A 27,606-nucleotide genomic window follows, 5' to 3' on the forward strand; every position below is an offset into this window, starting at 1 on the left:
AATCATCTGAACCTTTTAGAAAGTACTTAAGTCTATAATATAGTCCATATTATTATTATTTTGAATGCTGTTTTTGTCTTTGTGTATGTTGTCCTGCTGCTACGTTGAATGTGTAGTCCTGTTTAATGTTCTGTTATACTATTTATTTTCATTATGATGCATTAATGTTCTATAGTTTTTGACTTATACTTTTCAATAAAAAAAACACTGATGGAAACAACCTTAGAATCTATAATACCTATATAATATGATTTTGAAATAGGGGATAAACTGCACTAAATGCATTCTGTGCAATGCGAACGTTTATATTTGATACTTTCAGTACTTTTAAAAAAAAATGTTTACAAAAAAGTTTTAGAAAGTGAAAATAGTCGGAGCAGGAGGCTTCATAGCACAATGTCATCTCGATTCCAACCGGCGGGGGGCAGTGAGGAGCTATGGCTGTTTTAAATCTGCCTTCAACAACCCACGAAGAAGAGTATAAGCGGCGCCATGGCGGAAACAGAGCAGCAGTCAGGTAAAGCAGCACCGCTGAATGCTCCTGCTCGGGTTTGACCAACTTCTGTGTCGCTTTTGCTCTCTTGTGTTAAAAGCTAATGACGTTAGCATGCGTGCTACACTGACAGAAACATGGCACATTTAAGAAATGAACTTTACGTTTATTGGATAAACTCAGAAGGTGTAACACCGCTGTCCTCGGGCAAAGCTATCCATGAACATTGTCAACAACATAAGCTGCCATTTGGGCTTGTTTCACACTTTAATACCAACTTGAAGTCGTACTCTGTGTTGTGTGTAAGCAGTTGTTGTCCAACTCTAAAATAAAGCCCTCGGTCACTTGCTTTACTGTCAGTGAGCTGTTAGCTAGCACGTAGAGTGAATTTTGAGTTTTCAATGTTGCGCCAAAGCCTTTTACTCATTCATTAATAACACCATCAGTATAGACTCCAAAGCCTTTTACTCATTCATTAATAACACCATCAGTATAGACTCCAAAGCCTTTTACTCATTCATTAATAACACCATCAGTATAGACTCCAAAGCCTTTTACTCATTCATTAATAACACCATCAGTATAGACTCCAAAGCCTTTTACTCATTCATTAATAACACCATCAGTATAGACTCTTATTTAAAAGTCGGAGGGTTCACTTACTCCACAGTGCAAAGCAACAATGCAAAGCAGACTGATATGACATATGGAGCTAAATTCTGATTAAAAGTGCCACTGCAGCAATTTAGTATTTCACTTTCATATCAGTGCTTCAGTCACAAGAGGCAGGTTTAAACACGAATTGTCAAAATTGAAGCAGCCGAGGCCGAGATATTCAGTATGTTAGTCCCTGTGTGTTAGGCTACAAAAATACCTTGCACATGTTTTAAATACCAGTTTAAATAACAAGCTTTCTGTGATAAATCTCTAGTAAATAGCATAAAATGAAGATGATCATATTCAGTGGATACTGAATTTACTTATTTAAAAACTAATGTTAGCTGCTAAAACCCAGAAGATATGTTCTGCATATTTACACTGGATTTATCTCTGAAATATGTTTTTGAATTAACCGGCATTGATGTTAAGATGAAGACTGTCTCTAACATATTTAGGATCCACTCCTGAGGATGAAGCACCTGAAGGCACAGCCGGCAGCACCTTCATGGTACCCAAGAAAGAAATCAGCATGGTGCCTGACATGGGCAAGTGGAAGCGCTCCCAAGTAGGTTGCCGCCTGTGGCTGTCTGAACATGTTTCCAAATCTCCTGTTTTTGTCTGACCTTCATTTTTCTGTACTAAAAGTACCAAACCACACTAAGAACATGGTTAGGCTTTGTTCAGGCATATAGTTTGGTTCTAGTATTTCTATAAAGGGTTTGTTATACATACATACATTTGGGGAAGTACTGAAAGTAAAAAAGTCTCAACATTACTGCGGTTGCCTCTTCCTACAATATGCATGCGTTCGAATGCAAGCTGTCCTAAGAAGTGTACAATTTTCTACTTTTCCCATTAAAAAAACGTTACTTTTACAACGATGCCTAGGAAATCGGGAAGAACCCGTGCCACTATCAGCTGCTCCAACCGTAGTGGCAAACTTGAAAACTGAGTGTGCAAGCCTTTAGGAAGAGCGTACACTTTACATAGGTTCCCTGGACGTGCAGAGGACCAAGATGTTCACATGTCAGGCGATTAATGGAATAACGTTAAATACCTAATAAAAAACAAGTTCAAGAATAAATTAATAAAAAATTCCTTGGTATGTGGTGGATGACCAAGTGGTCTGTTTTTTTATATTCTATTTCTGGCTATTGTAATAAATATGTCAAATTTAAATAACGCTAAGATCGTTCTAAGACCTTCTTCCCTGCCTAACGTCATCAATCCAACTAGCCACAACTACCACTCCCCACCGCAGTAATGGTTAGGTAGCTATAGACCCTCTTAACGACTTTATTCCTAAAAAGCGACAAATTCAGCGACTGATTCAGACAGTCAGGAAAAATAAATATATTTAAATATATTATATTGTAATTTGTGCATGCTGCACGGCTGTTCTGCCAACAGCGCCAGGGTCTCTCCCTCTCCTCTTGTGCTGTGCCCAGGCAGTCAGTAGCTGTGATGGTCTTCCTGTAGCTTGTAAATGTGTAAATAGTTTGTTTGACCTTCTCTCTCACTCTTTCTTTCCGGATCTTTGGATTAGGGTGTTCGTGTATCTTATCTTATGTGTAAATAGATAGTTTGAGCTTGTAGATATTTAAATAGTTTGTTTGATCATCTTCCTCCCTTTTTCCTTAATATATGTGACATCCCTGTAGTGAGTGTGTAATTATTTGTCTAAATAATAATAATGTTCAAAGTGTGTGCATGGAAATTTCCATTGCTGTCAGGAACAGGTTTACATTTGCTCTGCGGTTTGCAGAACAGTTGGATACAAACAAACAGCGACTCAACCAATGAATAAAACAAAAAGGAAAACCGAGTCCAAACCATTAACATAAATAAAGATGGACGACATGACAGCTCTCCAAAAGTGAAGCCAAAACATCTTGATCTCCCCCTGGTGGCTGACTGCAGTACAGGTCATAAAGCCCTCTGTCTCCATGTTAGCAGATGCGACAAACTAAAAAAAGAAGACGTCAAATAAATTTTTCCCAACGATGGTTTCTGTCATTTTAGGTAGTTCTTATCACGCTGATGTTTGTTAAAGCCAATGTTCAATTCATTTTTTTGATCAGTTTGGTTTTAATGAGTCATTTGAAGCTATAAAAAGGGGGTTTCACGTCATGATTGACAGCTGAGCTGTGCTGGTGATTGAGTTGGCAGGGTGTATGGGCGGGACCTCGATACTGTGGCACCAACCATGATCACTACTGGGCACACTCTGGAGAAAGAAGGCAGGGGCCATATATCCGGGATATTTTGTCTTCATTGTACAGTGGGAGGAAGTGGAGATGCAACGTCCATCTTTTATATGTTGATGGTCCAAACACAGAGGGTGATTTCAATTATCTATTCAGATAGAAGTGCAGGGAACAAGTAGCAAAACTTCCATGGTGGCTTAAACAAATTTATTAAACAGTATTCATTATGTAGAATTAAAAAAAAAAGGGACAGATGAAAATAGAATGCAGGACTTTTGTGAGAAATGAAGGAAAATTAGAATTTCGAGCCCTGGTTGTTCAGATTTATTCCAAGCTAAGTCTTAGTAAAAGCCAGGAAAATGATTGAAGTTATTACGTTTTTCTTGAAGTGCATGTGTGAAAGTGTTCTGTCTGTAGTCCATCACAATGTAACATTTACCTTATTGTGATCAATATCAGTTTTGTATGAATATTCCTATTAATATCTATTATTGATTTTTAGTATTTGTAGCAGGTTGTCTGACTACACATTCCAGCTTTCAACACAGCTCTCCTTCTTCCAGGCGTATGCTGACTACATGGGCTTCATTCTGACGCTGAATGAAGGCGTGAAGGGAAAGAAGCTCACATGTGAATATAAAGTGTCAGAGGTATGTTGTCTTATTGTCAGTGGCTTCTAAAAGGTGGTACTGATGTTTTCTTACAATCCTAAGGACTGTTATTGTTGGAGGTAAAGGAGAGACTAGGACAACAGTACTCCAGTTTTTATTCAAAGAGTCAGAGGCATCATGCTTTAAGGGGCACAGACATTTTTACTCAAGATCAACCATATAATATTGAAGTCCAACAGACTATTAGGGCTTTCCCATTGATATGTGCTGGCTTAGCTTAACTCAGTTTGACTGTGCACATCAGCATGGATTTGAAATCTCTGTACCCAATTTGATACCACAGTCAAAACCAAAAACAAAACATTAATAACATGTACTTCAACATATAACAACAACAGTGCCATGTAGCCTTCAAGTAAGAAATTAGGGGAAAAAATGAAATGCCTCTCTTCGTCATCTGTGATGAGAAAACATCAGATCTCCAGACAGTCTGTGCATCCTGCTCATAGTGCGGTTATAAAATCCCAGCATACCACAAAGCCCCTCTCCTGCCGGGCAGGCAGACTGGACTCGCACTGCCCTCCATTTCTGTTACAGTTATAGTTTTGTGGTCATTTTGAGACTCAGTTTGATTTGATATCAACACAAAAACAGTTCTCATTACAGATGAGTCCTCTGTGTATGGCGTATACACTGCCCCCATCAGGTCCGGAAGAACTGTGTCACTGGTAGCTACACTACTATAGAAAAACAAGTACCGTCACGTTGTCAGGATTTTGGCATTGACCCGGTACCTTGTGACACCCCTAATCTCCATTATAACAGGACTACCTGCTTGAAGGTGTGTCTTAAGAAAGAGAGAGCAGCAGAGCGAATTGCAGCTCTGATGTTGTAGTGTGGACGGGGAAAACTGGTGACGTACTGTAAGCCAGCTCAGACATGGTCAGGGGTCGTGTCGCCTGCAGGGTTATTCTGCAAGCACTCACATACAATATAATCATGGCTGATCACACAGTGTGTATACCATAGAAGATAGGAATATACACCAAATTCTGCTGAATTGAAAGGCAAAGTGATGAGGTTTAACCAGATGAGGCTCAGCAGAGTGAGCCTCCCCTGAGCTAAATATGCTAGTTTATTGTTTGGCTCTTTAATTGTCTTTATGTTCATTAAACCCATTATGTGATGTGATAAATATCCGTTACAGTGTTGCTAAAGTCACTGTTGTCTTGTTGTGTGACAGACGGTGGAGAAGTTACTAGATCTTCTGGGGACTCTGGACCGATGGATAAATGAGACCCCTCCGGCTGACCAGCCGTCACGCTTTGGTAATAAGGCCTACAGGACCTGGTACAGCAAACTAGACCAGGTTAGTGCGTACACACACACACACACACACACACACACACACACACACACACACACACACACACACACATCCAAGAGCTCAGACAGATAATCTGATACCAGTGTTTGTACATGTTCCAAAACGTAAAATCTGTAAACCTCTCTGTGTGGTACTGATAAAGATGATCCTGGTTTTTATAAAGTTTTTAGGTAAATGTATTCATGTTGTAATGTATCAACCTTAAAGCAGTGGTACAGTTGTACAATGTACAGTTGAAAGCAGACAGATGCATAGTGTTCGGCTGATTGCGTGACCCCATGACAAACACACTGGCCCTGGCAATGTGGAGACCATTGATGACGACAGCAGCAGCCTTTCCTACAGTTTGTGATGTAGTAAAGTATCAGTTCAGGCACAATTTTGGCATTGGTACCATTTTAAAATGATAGTTTAAACAATACCCAAACCAATCTCCGTGTGTCCACACGGCAGATGGAAATGGCTGAATGTAATTTCACGTTTCTAACCCAACCACTTCACCTGTGTGTGGCTCTGTTTTTTTGTCTCTCAAAACAAAACCAGCCTGCCAAACAACATAGCTCTGTAGCTAGTGTCAGCAGTAGCTTTACCCATCATCTGCAAGGTCCAGTGTGTAGGATCTATCAATAGTTGCAGATTGCAGCTCACTTGCTTCACCGTCCCCCCAAACGTGAGGGAGAAACTACAGTGGCTGTGAAATGCCCCTATCTAGAGCCAGTGTTTGGTTTGTCTACAGTAGAAACATGGCGGCCTTTACAGAAGGTGACTCGCCCTGTCTGAAGATAAAAACTGCTCATTCTAGGGTAACGAAAACACAAGTTATTATATATTCAGGTGATTATACACTGATGAAAACATACCTATGAAGATTATATTCCATTTCTGTGTGTGTGTGTGTGTGTGTGTGTGTGTGTGTGTGTGTGTGTGTGTGTGTGTGTGTGTGTGTGTGTGTGTGTGTGTGTGTGTGTGTGTGTGTGTAGGAAGCAGAGGCCTTGGTGTTAGCAGTGCTCCCTGCTGACAAATGTGCTGCTGCTCCAGAGATAGCTGTCTATCTGAAAGAGTCTGTGGGGAATTCCACCAGGATAGACTATGGAACAGGTAGTAGTGCTGTGTGTTTTTTTGTTTTTTTGCTGTGGACAAACACTATAAGTCTTGGTGACCAAGGCGATCTTCCCTGCCTCTGGTCCTCTTTGTTTCCTGTCATTCCTCCATAATGAAAAATCAGTGTTTCTTCTTGTCCCTACAGTGTGCTGTTTGAATGCTGTTTGAGCAGAGTGTGACACTAGAAGGATGTTTTCACATTCATCTGCTGAAAGTGGAAAGTTTCTCTGTGCTCATTGAACATCTGATTTTAAGCCGAGAAAGATGGTTGTGTTGAGTCTCATTCCCAGGTTGTCAAATTCCAACACTTGGAATGAGACCCTGCAATCAACTATCTGCAATTCACCAACGCAAAGCGTCTTTCTATTTTTCTCCACTCTGATTGGTTGTTTTCGTTCATGCCCGGTTGATTCTTGTAAATGCCATTAGGAGCACTAGGAGGAGCCAGAGGAACCTGATTGTTTCACAGATTATCTGTCTCATGTTCTACTGTCAGGGTATAGAGAAAGTTTCAGTGAATATGACAAAAAGTTATTTTTATAAAAGTTACCTACTGCAGCTTTATTGTGGAAGTTATACTTTATTTGTGGACACATTATTGTTCCAAGCAGACTTTATTTATGTCTTAATACATATCTGGAGGCAATCCTTAAAAATGTTTTAAAAAAGAAAGCAAAAAATTAGCATATTGTGTTGAATTTAACTGTTACATTGGAGGAGCCTGCCACATTCTCATCCTAACTTTAAACTACATCATACCTTTAGACACTGGATGGCCCAAAACAGGACTGAGATTCTTGTGGTAGGCGGTGGAGGTCAGAAACAGGAGACCCACTCCAGACTGATCTAGCTGTCTATGAAACAATAAAATACAAAATTAGATTTAAAATACTGCTCATGATTTACAAATCACTTAAAGGTGGAGCTCCTAAATGCATATTTGACCTGTTCACTGCGTCTCCTAACCGAGCCCAGGATCAGAAGTAAATCTGCTAAAGGTCTATTCAATCATTATGGGCCCCACCCTCTGGAACAAACTGCCTGATGATGATGATGATGATGATGATGATGATGATTATGATTTAATGTTAAATTGTCTCAGTTAGCATAGGTGTTACCTAGCTTTTCTTTCTTTCTTACCCTGAGATTTCTGCCTCCATCCCACTGGAAAGACTTTGCTGTTGAATTTAAAAAAATAAAAAATAAATTCAATGCTTTGAGCACCAGAAACTTATAGGCCACATAACCTCTGGAGATGAGTGAGACAATGTTGGTAATTTTGGTCGAACAACCCTTTAAACTAAACATTTCAGGATTTGTCTAAACATAAAAAAACATTTTTGATATATTGCCTAACCCCAATCTCCGTTCTGCAGGCCAATCAGACTGCAGATATACAAAGCACAGACAATAGCATATCTTTGGCCACTGAGAGGCGCTGTGATGCACTGCAACTCTATTACTGTGAAAAACATATGCTTGATTCAGAGCTTTGGTCCTACACAATGCAGAAACAGCCTTTCTAGAAAAAAGCCAAATATTCTTCTCTCGGTTGGATTTAAGAATGTTTTTTATTTTTTATTTTCTTAGATTAAAAATCTAACAATTTCTTCAAACAGCATAATAAAAATAAGTGACTTTGTCTTAAATTAAGGTCGGCAAAGCAAGGCAAGGCAAATGTATTTATATAGCATTTCAAACCCAAGGCAACCCAAAGTGCTTTACAGAGGTCACAAGCAAAAGCACAAACAAAACAAATGATAAAAACAGGCAGACAAACGGTGAAACAACAACAAATATGCCATTAATTAGAAGCTACAGTAAACAGATAGGTCTTTAGCTTGGATTTGAGAGTAGTCAGCATTGTTACAAGTCTTAGTTCTTCTGGCACTGAAGGCAGCTTCTCCCCACTTAGTTTGAACTCTGGAAACAGCCAGTGATCCAGAACCAGCCGACCTCAGAGGTCTGCAAGGTTCGTACTGGGTCAGGAGAGGAGATCTGATAAATATCTTGGACCTACACCATACAGACACTTATGGACAGGCAGTGTAGCGATCTGAGAACTGGAGTTATATGATGCGCTGTCACAACCCTGGCAGCAGCATTCTGCATCCGCTGCAGCTGTCTGATTGCTGTCTTAGACAGACCTGTGAAGAGTTCAGCACACTAGAGATAAATGCATGTACTAATTTCTCCAGATCACACTGTGACATCAAGTCTCTGATCCTTGTCAAGGTGGTAGAAAGCTGATTTTTGTTAGTGATTTTAATCTTAGTTTAATGTGACTGCTAAAATTTAGGTCAGAATCCAAGATAACAGAGGTTTCTGGCTTGGTTTTTACTCTTCAGCTACAAACAGAAGAACGATCCTTAATTTGAGAAGTTACTCTTAACATAAGGAAAGTTCTCTTGCTGGGATAAAATATTTTTTCTTTTTGGACAAAAAATAAGACTCATTTCCCAGAAAGCTACATAGAATGACATAAAACAAGTAAGAAGACATTGAACGCTCAGCTTTAAAGACAGATTAAAAATGTTTTAAAATGTAATGTTTTACAATATGTATATGCGTATGTCTTGTAAATACACTAGGTTGTAATGATGTGTGGCAGAAGTCATTGCAAGGAGTCAAGGTATCAAAACCAATTTGCTGGAGCTTTAACAGAGGAGGCCAAACATCCTGTTAACAAAGCACTGAATAAAGCACAAGTTAAAGTAGTAATAGTATCAGTACTGTATAAACTAAATGTAACACAGTAGCAGTAGTAAGTTTAAAAGTAATAATTAAAAGCAGAAGTAGAAGTCCAGAAAGGAGCACTCGGTGATGAATTGAAGTGGAGATTAAAGGTCTGCACATGTTGATGAAGACCTTTAACCTGTGTGTGTTATATCTCCTCAGGTCACGAAGCTGCTTTTGCTGTGTTCCTCTGCTGTCTCTGTAAGGTTGGAGCTCTCAGGGTAGACGATCAGCTGGCTATCGTCTTTAAGGTTTTTAACAGGTGAGCTGTTTCTGCTGCTGTGGTCTGCTTCATATTAAGCAGTACTGGATCAATCATGCATTATGCATTAAGGCTACTGTTGATGTATGATTTGTGCATGAGGATGACTCATCACTAATTCAATTTAAAAAACATACTGCTATTATTGCCATCACCACTGAAGCATGATAGCCCAATATCATTAACTTCAGATCAGAAAATCCCCCAAAAATATCCCCCCAGGACAGTAGAAAAGGTGCGCTCCCCCGAATATGGCATAGTTTGCACAGTGCTTCAAACTGATCCCCCATGTTCTACAGTAGCCCTGAACAGACAATCCAAAACAGTGGTTCTAGATAGGGGCGTTTTTTGCACATTTTACAGACAATGTAATTTCTTGTGTGTGTGTGTGTGTGTGTGTGTGTGTGTGTGTTTTGTAGGTATCTCTCAGTGATGCGGAAGCTGCAGAGGACCTACAGAATGGAGCCAGCTGGAAGCCAAGGTGTGTGGGGACTGGATGACTTCCAGTTTCTGCCCTTCATCTGGGGAAGCTCCCAGTTTGTAGGTAAGAACCCGGGTACAGCACTTTTGTAAAAACTGTAAAGAACTAGAAGGCCACCCTGAGAGCACAGACCTCCACCAAGGCCAGCAGTACAGTCATATACAAAGACAGCCACCACTATTTAACTCTGTATAACAACTGACTCACAGTGTTAGTGAAAGTAAAAAATAATTAGTGAATTCGCCGTGTGATTTGGATCCGCTCATAGCCTGTGCTACACCTTTCCACCATGTTTCATGACAGACATCAGGGATGTGGCCGATCCGATCCAGTATCGGTATCGAGACCGATACCAGCGTAATTCACGTATCGGATGTTTCCGATCCAACCTGCCGATATATCCGATATCCATGAGCCATGTCTGCGCTTTAACGTTGTCTGCTGAAATGACTCCACAAGTGATTCCTGCCGGCCAGTCTGCTAGCTGGCTGCAAACTGCGGAATGTATTTCCTGAACGGAGGCGCGGCTCAATAAGACACAGAGTTATGAGACACGCCCCCGCTCAGGAAATCCATTCCGCAGTTTGCAGCCAGCTAGCAAAGTGATTCAGAGAGATGGAAGCTCCCTCGCGTCGTACAACACTACGAACACAATCAAACATTTAAAAAAGCACCACACCAAAGAGCACGAGGATTATTGGGTCTAAATGAGAACCACCACTTGATTGTTAAAGTGGTATTACAGTTCTTACACGATACAGGGCTATATATGAACATTTGAAGCAGTAACATTATCCTTAGAGTGACTTCCTGAGGAGGGCAGTAATACGCCTAGAAGCATTTAAACTGCCAGAAATCCATATGAAGAAGAAGAAGAGCAGGGGGCAGAAAGACAAAAGGAGCTGTCAGGAATCACTTCTATGGTCATTCCAAAAACAAGGAAAACTCCAGGCAGACAACGTGAAAGCTAAAGGGATTTTAGTGTGTGTGTGTGTGTGTGTGTGTAAGATGTTTACACTTATTGCACTTTTCTTATATTTCAATTATTTGACATTTTGAGAATTTAATAAATATTGACATGACAATAAATTTGAAACCCTTACAGTTGCATATTTGTTTTCAGGATGGGATTTTTCCTGTTAACAGGATTTCCTGTTTTTCTGACTTCCTTTTCTGACCTTATACTTACCTCAAGTTGCCTTCTGGGACATACATGCATACATACGTACATATCATACTTGCCTGTTGAGAGGAGTTTATTTCAGCCTCATATAAAATCAACAATAATGATAATAATAATATTAAAGCAAACACAGCTCTGGTATCGGAATAGTATCGGTATCGGCCGATATCCAAATTCAGGTATCGGGATCGGATCGGAAGTGAAAAAATGTGGATCGGTGCATCCCTAACAGACATATAAACAAATGGCATAGAAAACATACCTTACCTTACCTTGGTGAAGGTAACAAGCATGACCGTGCTGATCATTGGGACATGTAGTGATGTTCATGTTACTCTGTCAGAATGGGGAACAAAATGGTGAGCAGCTGTGTGCAACATGTTGGTGGAAACCAGTCCAATCAAAGACTTCTCTGTGTCCACGTTTAAGGACAGAATGATTCATTGTTTTTATATCTATTTTATACCTTGATTTGTAAGAGTGCAATCTTCTAACCACAAGAGCCACGGTTTTAATTATAACTGACATAATTAACAGTGTTTTAACAAGCTACAACAGGTGACAGTTAAGGCCGGCAAGGGTGGATAATCTTTTTCTACTGAAACGATTTAGCCAGTCCCATTTTCAGAAAGTCAAGTTTGAACAAATGCAAAACTATTGCTACTATGATGACTCTCTACGGTCAGTTTCACACCTGTAGTCCGGTTCATTTGGACCAATAAAAAAATATGTATTGTTTCCATTTTATTTCTGGTCCATTTTGCATTCACACTAACTTCTTACAAGCAAACCAGGGAGTAAATATGAAGTCATATGGACTAACAGTTATCTCATTGATTAGGCTGTTTTTGGTGATGTCATCCTGCATCATCAGCACACAAGGGGAAAATCTGATCATGCAGCACATTACTGAGCCTGATGTGTTTGCTTATCTTCTCTGCTGTCACAAAGGAATAACTCATCATGATTAGGAGCATTAGTAATCCAGACTGCAACTGGAGACCATGTATCATTATCATATATAAATAGTAACCAGCAGGCAGAAACGGGACAAGAAAGAAGCATTTTGTACCATAATATTACAGGGATAGACACTCGATCACTTTTTAACAGATGCAAGCACAGTGCACTTCTGATTTAACTCACTTTCTGATCAGGGAAAATCACCGCACCCACACATGTGGTGACGCACAGATGTGTTACCATGGTTACCAAATGATCTTGCATAAATATAGGCTATACATTACTTACAGCTTACACATCAGGATACGGCCTCCTCAGTCGTTCACAGGTGGATTTTATAGTAATTTAGCTTTTGAATTTATGCTAAAATCACAAACCTCATAAAATCCTGTGGTTGGTCTGCACCAGAGTTTGATTGACAGCTCTCACGCCAACCTGAATGATTGATGATGAGTTCAGGTTAACTCCACCAAACAGGTTAGGCATGAAAGCACCACAGAGTTGGACTACATTAGCGTCACATTCTCATTCACATTCATGGCTATCACATCACAAGTACAAAAACATTCTGCCAAAATCTGCTGATTTTAAAGCTGCAGTTGGTAATTTTTTTAAAAATAAATTTTGTCATATATTCTTAAACTTTCACTATCACAAATTATGAATTTTTTTGGTAAACGTTACCTACTGCAGTTTAATTCTGGATCACCCCCAAAAAAGAGGCCCATTTGGGCCTGGTCATAACCTTAAAGCTGTGGGAGGCAGTTTATTTTTTGCATCATTACGACAAAACCCTACGGCATATTGTAATTCTAGTTAGAGAAAAGTAAACTTCTGCACCTCCTCTTGGCTCTGTTTGCAGGTTGTAGAAAATCTGTGACGAGAGACTCCCAGAATCTCTTATTGCACCTTTTTAACAAGTGTCCCAGTAAGCCTTGACAGTCAGTCAGCATGAGCAACACCAGGACCCTGAAACTGAAGCAGCTAAATTAATTTCAGCCATTATTCATTTTATTATTTACACCTGTGCTTTTCCTACTGTCACTTGTAAGAAAGACAACTCATTGAGAACTAAAAGACGCCTCTATATGCTAATTAAAGGTCAGTGCTGTAGTTGTGTTCATCCTGTTAGAGGGGAAAAGTTCACATTTGAGAGGGAGCCCACATGACATTGATAAATGTACACATCCCTGTGCCTCTTCAGAGCTCGGAGCTTAATGTAAAGGTAAATGGTGACACCTGGTGGTGAAAGTGTGCACTTACAGCTCATTCTCCCTTCAGATCACCCAACACTGGAGCCCCGGCACTTTATCGATGAGAGGGTGGTGAACGAGCATCACCAAGACTACATGTTCCTGGATTGCATCAAGTTCATAAATGAGGTGGGAGAGAGAAACACACTCCTCACAGTTTGTTTATTTTTAAAGTTTGTTGTTTGCTCAAAAATTTACTTTAATTGTGCAATCTTTTTTTTTTCTTTATGGTGAGTTTGAGTCCATACTATAGTGGCATTATATGGACAAAATAACAAACACCTTAAAGTAGAGTACTTTAAAGGTCCAGTGTGTAACATTTAGGAGGATCCATCAGGAGGAAACCATACTATGAGAGCAGAAAGACCAGAAAGAACCAAAACAGTAAAGTTGTGGCCCGCATAACCGAAACAATGAAATGTGTGAAACTTGTAAGGTAACAAAAACACAACAATTCCTATATTCAGGTGATTATACACTGATGAAAACTTACCTCTGAATATTATATTCCATTTCTGACAATAGATCCTCCTCAGTGTTCCACACTGGACCTTTTATAGCCCTACAGACATAAAAACCAAATTGAAAACTAATATTTTCCTTTGTCTGTAAATAAAAATAGACAGAACTGTTTTGAATGATCAGTATATAAAGTATATGAAGTATATAAAATGTCCAATTACTCTAATTTGCAAAATCTACGTTTAGATGTTTCCTAATATCAACTTTTAATCTTATGAGTTCAAACAGTTTATTTGTATGTTTATGGTTTTCACTTTTTTGGTTTCAAAGTTTGAATGCTTCACATAGCTTCTGCTGTCTATAACGTAAAGTAGTTAAATGGACCATTTGTTGCAACCAATCAAAACGTCCCTTTACTTGCCCATAGGATGTTTGAAATAAGTACATATTAATATATATTCAATCTGTATATACAGTACAATGTGTACTTGTATAGACGTTGTACTGATTTAGCTGTTGGAATTAAACTGGACCACAGCTGAAAGGGGTTTTGTCCAGGAAAAGGAAGACGGGGGGGGGCAGATGGATTCTGTTGGTAGAGCGCCAGAGCAGGAACCGTGAGCTTTGTTTTTGGTTTTTGGAGGAAAAGGAGGGGAGGGAAGTAGAGGAGGGCGTTGGTGGAGCAGCTACATCCTTTTCCTCCTTCCCACTCAGAAGCACCACCTCCTTCCCTCTTTTTCCTCCTCCTCCTGCTGCTTGACCTCTCCCTCCTCCTCACGGTCATGAAAGGATGATGCTGTTGTGTCAAGAAGGGCCTCTATCGTCCGTTCCTCTATCGTCCGTTCCTCCTTTTTTAGTGACTTTGTTCTCTTATAGTGTCCACACAAGTTAAAGGTGTTTGTGAATCAAATCTATGGTCCAACACCAGTCTATTGACCAGTTTCAGGGGACAATTTCCTGGCTGGGCCTGTGTGCCCTGCTGCTGTCTAAGGGCCTGTCCTCATGAATACGCGGCCTCACCCAATACGATGTCGTTTCGAAAAAATTCTCCGTAAACACAGCGTCGTTTCCAGAAATATCTGCGTCCACACGGATTCACTGAAACGACCCAAAACGCTGTAGTACATATGCCAGGCCTGTATGTGGCACTGTGACGCCGCCACACCAATACACTAAAACCAGAAGAGAAGCCATGGAGCATGCGCTGTTTAGAAACAAGTAGTAGTAGTCCGCCGTTGTTGTTGTTATGGCGGAGGCTGAGGTTAAAGGCTAGAGAGGCGGGGCTAATACGTTTTCGCCGTCCAGACAACTCCGGGCAATTTGGCGTTTTTGGATTTTCCCACTCTGGGACCCGTTTCCAAAAAAATACCGTTTTCACACCCCGAGAACGGCGTATCCGTCTGGACGCAAGGCCGATACGATAAAGTATTTATCCGGATTCGAAAAAAACGTATTCGTGTGGACAGGCCCTTAGACTTCTTCAGGATGGAAAGGCCACAATACTTCTCGCAAGAACACGCAAACCTACATTTCATTTAAAGGTCCAGTATGTAACGTTTATAGAGGATCTATTGTCAGAAATGGAAGATAATATCCATAGGTATGTTTTCATTTGTGTATAACCACCTGAATATAAGAATAGTTGTTTTTTTTTATTTGCATGTTTCGCAGCCAGCGTAGTTTCTCCTACAAGCTTGGAACGCGAGAGTAATTCGAGGGAGTTGCAGTCTGCAACTACACCACTAGATGCCACTAAATCCTTCACACAGGACCTTTTAAGTTTACAGAAACAAGATGGAGAGAAAGCCGGACAGAAAACAGAAGGGCTACAACTAACGATTGATCTTTATTCGATTACTTTCTTGATTTGTTGTTTAGTTTTTCAGAGCCAGAGGTGACCTCTTCAAATGTCTTGTTTTGAGAGACCAACTGCAAACCCAAAGGTATAAAACAGACAAAAGCAGCACATCCTCTAATTGGAGAAGCTGCAGCCAGAAATAGTAATTGATGTAAGCACGTCTTGGTTCTAGAAGCTTTTTGATGCCTTGACTATACTCACAGGGCTAGTTGGTGAACTCCTGTAGCTAGCAAGCTAACTGCTAACTCGCTATTTTCTCTGTACTTTTCGGTTTCTCTGAACCGTTAGCAAACTCGTTAGCTTGGTCATTAACAGGACAATAACTTCAACTCCTCTCTCATAGCTGTCTGCAAACCATTCCTGTTGTGTGGAGCAGTTTATACTCTTAAAGAGGATGATAGATAAAAGTGGATGGTAGAACACAGCTAATGCGCTACAGTTGCTTCCTCCATTTTAGACTGGTTATCTCAAAGGTCAGCGCTGTCAGGACTGCTCGCTATCTGTCAACGACCTTAAATTTGCAGGTCAAAGTTCACCAAAATGAAGCAAAATCCCATTTGAAAAATATCCCATTAGATTGAAAATAATCTAAACAAATTACTTTATCATAGAACAAGTATTGCATATTCAGGTATATTTATTTTTGGCTAGGTGTCCATTAAAAAATGGGAACTTATTAAAGGTAGTTGGAGTCAACATGGTAACCTTCTAACTTAAGTAAATAACTCAAGGTTTATTTACCTGTAACCATAGCAACAATACTGAAGCTTAATAATTAACCGGTTAACTCTCACTGGTAAAATCAACCCAACTGTGGCTTGAACTGAGGGTAAGTGATACAGATTAAAGTTGATAACACACTGAGGTGTTGTTGGATCTATTACCCGCTTCATTCAGTCCTGACTGCTGGCTTGTTTTCCCTCTTTTGTTTACTGTCGCTCAGACGGGCCTGTAAGCATGCAACGCTCCATATGTATACCCAAGTATTTCCCTCCTATTCACACACATGTGGACACATCAAACTCATGTTCTTTTTTTAATTCACACACAAGGCTCGTGTGTGTGTCTGTGTCTGTGTGTGTGTGTGTGTGTGTGTGTGTGTGTGTGTGCGCGTGCGTGCGCCCGTGTGTGTGTGTGTGCGTCGTCCTAAACATGAGTCACTTCCTTCCCCACATGCTGCTGTGAATCACTCCTTCCTCCAGGGAATACGGGCTGTCTCCATCCCCCCCCCCTTTCCTCCCTCTTCCATGCCCTTCCCCCATGTGTTCTCATGCGAGGCCCTGGAAAGTGTCTAGAGCAATGTGAGGAGGGGGTGAGCGGGGGGATGGAAAAAGGAGGGGGTTGTTAGATTGATGCCCCAGGGTCTGGGTTCGGGTTCCTCTCCCTCTTGGGACAAAATGGTGGGAAAACAGTCCACAGTCCTCACTTCATTCATACATTTATGAATTCATACATTTGTTTTTGTCAGTCTTAGTTATTGCAGTGACTGTCTGCCCATTGTTCTTCTGTGTGTTCTTACTATTTGTTGTCTGCCTGTAAGCGAGCACACTCATTGCTGATTCCAGAATTTATTAATGTTATTTGGGTGATTGCTGGAACAACAATCAGCCTTTTGTTCTGCATGTTCTTATTACTACATTGATTATATTGCTGAGAGCAGAGTAATCAATGTAATAAGAAAGCAATGTAATCAGTCGCTTTTTTTGGCACATTTTCATGGGTGATTGGGAAAAATAGTCATTTGGCGCTCAATCTTCAGAATTTTTCTTTCACCCTCATTTTATGCATATTGTCTTCAGCAGTGGTCCAACCTGGGGGTCGCCAAAGCTTTACAGGGGGTCACAAGGCCATCTTAATTTTAAGTTGTGTAAGAAAACTTAATAGACACTGTGGGCCTTTAGGATTTTGTTTATTTCTGTGAAGAAAACTAAATGAAGCTGTTATTTTTGAAGTTTCGATTATTATTTAAGATCTAAACTTTGAACTTTTACTTAACAGCCTCGTCCATACAGCTAATAGACCAATGACCAAGGCTTAAATAAGAAGAAAACACTGAATTTGCCAACAAAGAAGAAGATGTGATTGTTAATAAAACAATTTAAAAAACACAATACAGACAGACAATTGTGTAAAAAGTTGTTAAAAATATCAGCAAAGCTCATCTCTGATGCACACAGGAAATAATCTGCTCAAAATTCATCCAAATCACTCGTTTTACTCAGTTATTGCATTCTCTATTTGGGTTGGGTTTGTTCTGTACTGTTGTATAAAATATGTCATCAGTTAATGATAGAAAAGGGGTCCCTCGTGGGAGTTTGGGAAACACTGAACTTTAGAACCACTCAAAAAATGTTTTTAAAAAAAGAGCTACAACAAACTTTAAAAGCAGAAACAGCCATACCGCCACAGCATTAGAGGCTACATATCCAGGTTGCTCATAGGATCATTTCCACAGTTCAGTGGCATTTCCATGCATCAACACTGATGGCACTGCTGGGTGCTGGTGAGTGCAGTTTTTAAGTTACAGCCATCGATTAGCCAGCCAGCAGCATCAATAAACTCCACAGTCCGATTACATACATTATATCTTTTTTACAAATTCTGTCTCAAATCTAGAACCAATGGTTTGGTTGGTTAAGTTTGTGAGCCAATTTCTACTCTATTTTCCTGGCATTAATATCGTCCTTCCAAAACATTTCCTACACCTGGCTTTCAATACCTGGATCGAAATAAAGTCAAAAATATAAAATATGGTAAAAAAATATTTTTACCAGCCATAAAACTGCATCATGACCTCAAGCTTTGAGTCATTCTGAATCTTTTTGAGTTTAATATTTTAGCCAGGATCTCAGGGGTCCTGCATTGTTCAGATGCCACCGCTCACAAAAAAAGCCAACCCTTGTGAATTTTCCTTTTGTCTTCATGTTTTTTTTTTGTGACTTAACACCAGGAATGTGTCACCATATCTCTAATATGTAACATAGATGTTAATTACACATTTCTTATGTTCTGCATTGAATGGAAAGCCACAAATAGCTGCTTTGATTTAATTGACTCACATCACGATGGGTACGGTGGACAGAGGGGGTCACATTAGTCTCAGCCGGTACACATAAATAACGCATTAATGTAAACCTGGCCCTATCCTGTGATTCATTTACTGTCCATGGTGACCCTAATTTATTTTTCCACCACACAGGCAGTTAAGGTTAGAGAAGCGAGCTTGTAACCGGAACATCATCAGTTCAACCCCTCGGAACCGGCAGGATAAGTCTGGGTGGGGAAAGTAAAGAGGCAGCACTTGCCCCTCCCTCATTACCACCATTGAGTTGCCCTTGAGCAACTGCTGCAGTGAAGCTGCTCAGTGGCCAGCAGATCAGATTGTGCTTGTACTAGGCAGCTTCCAGGTTTTCACCTGTCAGTGAACCTTCCCTGAATAAAGGTTAAAACAGTTCCTGCCAGCAGAGATGTTTAGCTTCCTTCAGCTCATTGTTTTGGTTTTAAGGTCTGTGACTTCACCCACAATGTTACATTTACAGCTTTTTCTGTTGCCTCAACATGGCCAAAAAAATAATAGTTGCAGTAAAGGTCCAGTGTGTAACATTGAGGGGGATCTATTGTCAGAAATGGAATATAATATTCATAGGTATGGTTTCATTAGTGTATAATCACCTGAATATAAGAAACATTGTGTTTTCATTACCTTACGATGAGCTTTGATCTACAGAGGGAGAGGGTCCTCTTCAACAGAGAGTTGAACTGCCATGTTTCTACAGTAGCCCAGAACAGACAAACCAAACACTGGTTCTAGATAGGGCCTTAATGTTTTTTGCGGCTATTGTAGTTCCTCCTATATGCTTGGAACGGGAGGGTGAGGTGAGGTGAGGTGAGGGTGAGGGTGAGGGTGAGGGTGTTGCAGTAAGCAACTACACCACTAGATGCCACCAAATCCTACACACTTTTTTTTTTGTCCACTTTCATGCAGTGGGATTGAGCCATGACCACAACACATTATCACCCTTAAAGTTCTTTTCTTAGTTTTTTGCCAAAAACCACTGCCTGCTGTGGCTGCAAATGACAGAAGCGGTGAGAATTGATCAACACAAAGTTGCGAACCAAAAAACCAAACCTATGAGCTGAGCGATGCTATAAAGCTCCGTAGAGCTGAGGGGAACTGCAGAGTTAAGTGATAATTTTTATTTGGTTTACAAGTGACCACTTTTAATTACAAGTAGTCATGTGATCCATTACTAAAAAAATATTGATTATATAATATTATCTTTGGATTCATTACTGCTATTAGCTTAAGATCTTACTGTTCTGCATGTTCTAACCCTAACCCTTTATTCATAGTAGGATCTGTTCCTGTGCAGGACACATTAACTGAACACTCCCTTTATTATCACTATCACTGCATTTCTCACATTCCCTTTCTGAACCAGTAGTTCTTTTTTTTTAATCTACAAAAACCCAAATGTTATAAAAATGTGATTTTAAAGATGATAGAAGAAGTTTGTCTTAAAAAGTTTGTTGATTGAGAAAAGCAGCTTCTGTCAGCGTGAGTGCAGTTATTTACAATAGATTCTACGGGTGACCCATTTTCCACAGTGTAAAACCTCTCCACTGTCTATGAATAAGCTCTCTGTGTTCCAAAAACTCATAGTTTTGCCAAAATATGGCTTTTCTGCCTTGAAAATGGGTCGTCATTGGAATCCATTCTAACTGACTCAACTCAGGCTGACCAAAACTTCATCCCTGAAGAAACCTGAAACTTTGTAAAGCCATTTTTCCAGCCTACAGAGGGAGTCTTTGATTCTCTAAACACTGATTTTGGATGTATCACTTTACTTATGATTTCAGGAGGACTAAAAGATTGTGATGCAGTAGTACTAATTTGAGTTTTCCTTTGTAACTTTGTCATTAAGTTCAAGTCTTATACTTTACAGTTTACAGTTATACCCGACGTTTCTAACTGTGTCACTCCTTCCCTGCTCTGTAGATGAAGACGGGCCCGTTTGCTGAACACTCCAACCAGCTGTGGAACATCAGCGCCGTTCCTTCCTGGTCCAAAGTCAACCAGGGCCTGATCAGAATGTACAAGGCCGAGGTACGCCTGCTTCATTCTCTCTCACTGTCGCTGATTGGTCCAGTTCTTCAGTGATTCATCAGATTGATACATAGTTTGGTGCAGAATGAGTCCATGCATCATTATTTCTTGTAATCTCGGCTGACCCAAAACTAAAAACTTGAAGGAACATAAATTACAACTTTCATCGAAAACCGCAAAATCTGAACTGCGTAAAAACAAAATCAATGGTAGAAGTCTTTGTGAAAGTTTGAGGTCTGCTTTGCTAATGAGATAGTACGTTACCACAGTTAATTCAAGGGAATGTAGTTGTACTATCTACCCTTACCCTTACTCTTTGTAAGACTGCAAACCATGCTGTATTTCTTTGTGGATTCTCCAGCAGAGCAGGGTCTGTGGTGTGATACATGTATAATTCATCTAGTTTGGACTCTCCAGTGCTCTTGGTTCCCTCTAAGGTCAGCACTGTAGATATGTTTTGTTGGGTGAACTTTCGTGCTAATGGTCACCAAAGTTGAAATTCACGCTAAAGTACTGAAGTTTACTTCAAATAAACACTGATCGTGACATATAATTCTGGGAAACATAGGAGCCTGGGAACATGGGAATGACCACGTGCTTTGAGCTTAATGCTAATGTCAGCATGCTAACTAGCTCGCAGTAACAATGCAAAGAGAAGGTGATGTTTAGAAGATATATCATGTTTACCATGCTTACTGTTTTACTTGGTGTGTTAGCATACTAACATTTGCTATTAGCACTAACCACAAGTATTGAACAAATTACAATACTGACCTGATGGTGGCGCTACATGAAAAGTTAGAGGATCACCAGATTATTTACAGTTCCTCCTATAGGGGGCATGAAAGACGGCACCAATAGCTGTTGAGTCATTTCACTAAAAAACATAAATGTCAACCTTATGGTGGTGGTAGAGGCAAAGTCAGAGGATCAACAAAGTCACTTAGAATTCATACTCTTGGCGCCATGAATGGCTGAACAAAACTCTAGGTCTAGGGGTTGCAGTTTCTCGGTGAGTCGGTCAGTCCACAACTTTGAAATATCTCAACAATTCATTCATGAATACTACTAACTTTTCCTCTAATGCCGCAGTAATGTTGGAATTTTTGGGTAAATTGTCTAAATGTCTACTTTTGGATGGAATTGGAATTGGGTACAGCTATTCATTTCACCAAGAAGATTTACCTAAATAATGACTAACTTTGGGGATCCTCTTACATTTCCTTCAGCACCACCTCAAGATAAATGTACCCTTTAGCTTTTACTTTAGTTTATGGCCAAACACCTGCAGAACTAATGACATTCCCATCAGCCTCAGCTGTACTTTGTGTTTTGTGCTAATTAGAAAATATTATCATGCAAACCAACTAAACAAGATGGCAACCATGGTAAACTATTATCTGCTAAACATCAACATGTTAGCATGCTGATGTGACCATTTAGCTCAAAGCAGTCCTGTGAAGAAGCTAGGGTGGCTGTGGACTCTTCAGGCTCGGCTAGACCAGCATGTTGATCTGGCATTGCAGGTATGCGCACAGTGCAATGCGAGATGTTATGGATGTGCAGGTCTGTCTCTGTTACTGAGGGTGGGGCTGTGCTACCTACAGCACAGAGACACAACAGACACGGAAGCTTCAGCTGTATTCGCTCAAAATCCAGGAATGTGCACCTTCTGCAGGGTTGTGGTTGTGTTGTTGTGTCCTTTCGAACATAATAATCAGAAAATAATGTTTTATTTCTCTGATTCACTGCTTAGTTCTCGGCGCTCCCTCTCTCCATTCACTCTCTAGCTTGTTGCCACTGCTGGCCTCCGTTCAGCTGGGGAGCATGCGCAGTTAGTTTTTGATATCACAAATTTTGGCTGCATGCGAACGTTCCATGCGACATGGGCGGATGACGACATTTACGTTACTTTACGTTACGTTAAGTGGAACCTCGCACACATGCGGAGGCAGACAGTATAAATTGGCCTTAAGTCTAGTTTACACCATAGAAATATCTAAAGTAAAGAATAACATAATATTCTGTGTCGCTGAGGCTGTAAGGTCTTTCTTTTTGTCCTAGTTAGAGCCTTTGGACGGATTGGACTTTATTTTAGTTTTAAGTTAAAACTGCTCAACTATTTGGTATACAAAGAGGCATAGCTCACTCAGCACTGCTGTCCCAGTCATATTTTCCCTATGAAGGCTTTGAAATGCACATATTCAAATAAGAGCCCCGTTAGAAACCCGGTTAAGCAGTACATGGGCAAGAAACTGCAAACAGAAATGTATCTGTGTAAACTGGATTTCTCGTAAATGCTTTACCCTGATTACCGAAACTGTGTTTTCTTGTTTACTTGACATTCAAGAAATCAGGTTACTGCTGAAAGCCGACTGTGACACAGGTTCCTTATAAGCAGAACGCCCTAACAGTAGTGGAGGAGAGAGGCAGGAAAGGGTTAAGAGAGGAATGGAGAGAATGGAATTGTGTGTGTGTGTGTGTGTGTGTGTGTGTGTGTGTGTGTGTGTGTGGGCGGTTGGGGGTGGGGTTGGGGGGGATGTCTAAACCCGTTCTCCCCGCCTGCATGCCCACATCCTGTGTTTTCCAGAGCAGCCTGTGAGTCTTCCCAAAGAGCTGAGGGGCCAGGCTGTCTGCCTCCCCCACCCCCACCCCCACCCCACCCCCGTTCCCTTCATTAAATCCTCCCCTCCCTCTGTCCCGACCTTCCTCCAAGCCTGGAGCAGCCATCAGCAGACTTGCATTCCTCTCTCCCTTTTCCTGGCCCCACACAGGGTTTCGGGCAGAGAGCTGCGCTAGAACTAGAAAGAGCCGAAACCACCATTTTCTGTCTGAGAGAGGAGGCGATTCTGAAGCTTTGACGCCTGTTTGGGACATAAACTGAATGTGTTAAATGACACGTGCTCAGAGACACAATGGTAGATGGACTTGGCCTTGTTAGCTTGACTTGAATGGACAGAATTACACACTATGTCTTGTCCATCCACCCAGCTTTCACCTATTAAAGGCCCCTACTAGCGTTTCGGCACATTGTACCCCGTTTACTACCAGCCATGTATAAGTTGGGGTTTTGTCCTCCTCTTCAGCGAGCTATCGAGTTCACTTCATTTAAATGCACTATAAAAAATCAACTTGCACAGACTTGAAACTTGCTTGAGAGGGATAATTCATCACAGTGAACATCACGTCTGAGTTACTGTTGTCAAAGGCAAGCTAGTTGTAAGTCTCAACAGGTTAATTTACATACTGGAGGGATTGAATGAAACCCAGACTGCCCAGAAGGAACACATCAAAAACACTTACCAGTTAAGGCTTGTGTAATTCTATATTTGTTCTCATTGTTAAATCTCATGAAAAGACCAAAAAGACACACGTGTTAGTCTCAATACTCGCCTGACCTCCCCGTGTCTGGCTCTCAGCTCCAAACCCATTGGTTTCTACAGAAGATGGACGGTGTATGTGTGACTGAGTGAAAATAAACTACAGAGTGTGTTGTCATGGTAGTGAAGGAGCATGTCACCCAGTGCAACAGTGTGGCTCATTGATGTGTTTTTAATAGTTTATGGACAACATTGGAGCTCAATGGCACAGAGGAAGAAGATATATCAGGCTTATACACACAGTACTTGTTACTAGATGCATTCATTGTTGGTTTTGGTCTGCGATTTGTTGAATAAATAAAATATAGACATAAAGTCAGTAGTTAACGAGGCTAAAACATAGGTGAAGCCCAGGAATATGACATATAACCTACCTAATGAAGGCCTTTTAAATGTTTTGTATGAAAGGTTTATCTGTGATCAATGACCCTTACATGATTTTACAGATGTTCATTGATTATATATCTGTTTGGACCAGAGTTCTCTGAGGCATGCTTTTCCACCCCAGTTCTGCCCAATGATCGCCACTGATAGTGTCACCGCACAGACCGAGAGTTCAGTTCCACTGTGTTCCCCCAGCACAGCCTCCCAACCCCCAATAGCAGACACCCAAAACCCCCACCCCTGCCCCCCGCCCCCCGCCCCAAAACTGGGTCCAAGTCCATACGCACAAAGGGCCTCCTCTGGGCTGCTCTACAGCCATTTTGAACATGTTCAGAAGTGAAAGGCCAGTGGGAAGAGCTAACAGCCACACCTCAGGTCAAGGTTGACTCTCGGGGTTAGGGCTTCTCTCAATGTCTCTTGGAAAAGACAAGGACATGTCCTCCTGTTACTAAACCTCAAGCAATGAAAGGTCCCTGTACATTACCAGATGCTGCTGCAACTTTCACAGATTCATATCACCTCATTCTTACGGACAGACTTGTGTGAGGAATGACAAAATGTTTATATTTGGTCCACTTAAAGTGATTGTAGGTAACCAATGTTTCTGAAATACATAACACAAAAATGTACATTACAATATACATTAAGCTAAAGGTTATATACACAAAATTCACTGCCACTAGATGCCACACTAGAGCCACCAGCATCTGAGACCAAAACCTGTAACTTTACATTACGGATATTCGTAAAACACATTTTAGGCTTTACACAGTCTTTCCAACAGTCACCAACTCTGGTTTGGTCAAAAAACTTAATTCACCAAGTTTAATAAATATTTGTGAAAAGGGTTGCAGTGGCGGACGCAACATTAGCTAATCCTTGGGGACAAATGCACCCGTCAAAGTACATCCACTAACAGTTGTTGTTGCCACTGACAGGCTCAGTGTCTCAAGTGTCTGACAGCATTATGGAAAGGATCCCTACAGAGATACCCTTTTTTTACCACAAAGTGTGGACAGAAACAAAATAAAACTCACCTTTTGTTAGTCTTTCAACTGTTCCGTCAATCACCAACTTACCAACTCACATAGTTTGAGAACCGGTGCCGTAGTGGTAGAAATTACATACTGTACATTTAAGGACAGTCTTTTCTGAAAAGATGTTGCGCTGTTAAGAGGATCCATCAAGCACTTTGTTTGAAACATACTAAGGCTTTAACCATCTTCACTTTAAATGCCCTATTTTTTTCTAATTTTTCCTCATGTTTCTCTTTTTCCTCCTCCCATTTCCAGTGTTTGGAGAAGTTCCCCGTGATCCAGCACTTCAAATTCGGCAGCCTGCTGTCCATCCAGCCAATAAAGCCTTGACGATCATGCAGTGTGCACAATGGAAAGACCAAAATCCCAACAGTTTTCCCTCCCTCTGGCATCCTCACGTGCAAATGCAGTAGCAAAAAATCAACCACATGTAGTCTGACACACGCATTCCCACATGTACACGCATGTGGGAATGGAAGCTTGTAGGCCATCCGTAACTTTAATGCAGAGCGTGTTGTGGATGACCTTCTGTGATTCTGGAGCATCTTTATATTTTTGTCATTTTATTTATATAATGGATTGAGTTTGGATTTGCTCCTTTTTGAGGGATGGGGGGGATTTTTTTTTTTAGAAGTGTGCTATTTGAAGTTTAACGCTTGAATTTACCTCAGAGTTATGAGCAGTAGGCTCATTCAGTGTGGGGTGATACAAATATGACTGTGTGACTTCCACAGAATCTTTTGTCATAGTTTCTTTTTCAATTTGAGCTATTTTCTTGATTTTGCTTTTAAGGCCAAATGTTTTAATTTTGTTGCAAATGTATCTGTATTTCATTGCCCACTTCCTCCAAACATGCCAGTCACATTAATAATTTGCTAAGAAATTACGTGTTTGAGTGTTTTTTCCTGAAGAAAATCTCTCAGCCTTTCAATGTTAGGGATCAGATCTTTAAAGCTTCCACAACAGCTCATCCAAAATAGAATGTACAGAATATTTCTTTCACCATCATTTCTTTAGAAAGTCAGTTCAGGAAAGAAGTTCTGCATGAAATGTAGTTTTATTTTTCCCTCAGTCTGCCCCTTAGAAGTCACTACCAGTAGTCTGCACCCATGGCTTCACCATGGTCCCAGCTCACCCCCATCTTAAGTAAAATGGATTTCTTTTTCATAGGTTGAGTTATGGTAGGCAGTGTGAATTGATAAAAGCATACCTGAGTACTTTGTGGTTGTTCTGTGCAACTTTTTCCTCAAATTTCTCAACCCAGGTGAAATATTGTAGTTGTTTTTTGTTTTTTTTACCTCGGATTTGACCCAAGATATAAATGTGTTCAATCCTGCATAGGTTCAATTGGCGGATTTTTAAACATCTTGGCATGTGTTTTTTTTAATTAAAGAAAAGTTATTTTTTGTTATTACACTGACCTGTCCAACCTGATTTAATAAATTTCTCCCTTTTCTCATCTTTTATCTGGTGACCCTACCACGCAATTTTGTTCTCAGTTTCTAAGTTCCACTAAAGACAAATATGTTCCCACTTTGGCTCACCACTAATTTGAACGATTTTATAATCACAAATATAAGTGAGAAATTGTTTTTGTCTTTTCATCACGTGTAACAGGCTTAATTTCGCAGTGAACATTAACATTCCTGTTTGAATCCTGAGAAATCTTACTTGATTCAAGAACATTTCCATACTTTGTGTACATTTTCCTACAAGGTTTGATCGTTTTCAAGTTTTCCAAGTTGTATTTAGAACTACATTTACTAGTGGTAAATTAGTTTCAGCCTGATGAATACCACCTGTTCATCAGGAGGTATGAGTTTGTGATTTTTTTTTCATCAGTAGCATAATCAGCGGCTCAACTTTGCCATATATGGCTGCCTGTTCTTTGACCCGGAACAATCAGAAAATATGAAAAGTACAACTGTCAGCAACGAGTCATCAGAGGAAGTTGCAATGCTACGAATGCACAAGACTGTAAACGTGTTTTTCTGCTGTACAGTTGGACTTTTTAATATGGGGCCTTATGGAGATTGACTCA

At 40.4% G+C, this 27,606-nt stretch overlaps 1 protein-coding gene across 1 annotated transcript; it reads left to right on the forward strand.

Moving 5' to 3' along the window:
• Positions 1–389: 389 nt before the first annotated feature.
• Positions 390–27,031, forward strand: ptpa (protein phosphatase 2 phosphatase activator). Its single transcript, XM_051413548.1, has 10 exons — positions 390–517; positions 1,609–1,718; positions 3,924–4,010; positions 5,215–5,340; positions 6,339–6,456; positions 9,358–9,457; positions 9,877–10,001; positions 13,366–13,466; positions 20,657–20,764; positions 25,821–27,031. The coding sequence occupies exons 1-10, from the start codon at positions 493–495 to the stop codon at positions 25,893–25,895; spliced, it is 975 nt and encodes a 324-aa protein (XP_051269508.1). The 5' UTR covers positions 390–492; the 3' UTR covers positions 25,896–27,031.
• Positions 27,032–27,606: the final 575 nt, after the last annotated feature.

Source organism: Dicentrarchus labrax, unplaced genomic scaffold, assembly GCF_905237075.1.
Source record: "Dicentrarchus labrax unplaced genomic scaffold, dlabrax2021, whole genome shotgun sequence".
Taxonomy (NCBI): Eukaryota; Metazoa; Chordata; class Actinopteri; family Moronidae; genus Dicentrarchus; species Dicentrarchus labrax.

Bases quoted from the DNA above. Each gene is read 5' to 3' on its own strand.
- ptpa (XM_051413548.1), top strand. From the start codon at position 493: ATGGCGGAAACAGAGCAGCAGTCAG. The intron at 1,719-3,923 runs GTAGGTTGCCGC...TCCTTCTTCCAG, and splicing joins GCAAGTGGAAGCGCTCCCAA to GCGTATGCTGACTACATGGG. The intron at 9,458-9,876 runs GTGAGCTGTTTC...TGTGTTTTGTAG, and splicing joins GTCTTTAAGGTTTTTAACAG to GTATCTCTCAGTGATGCGGA.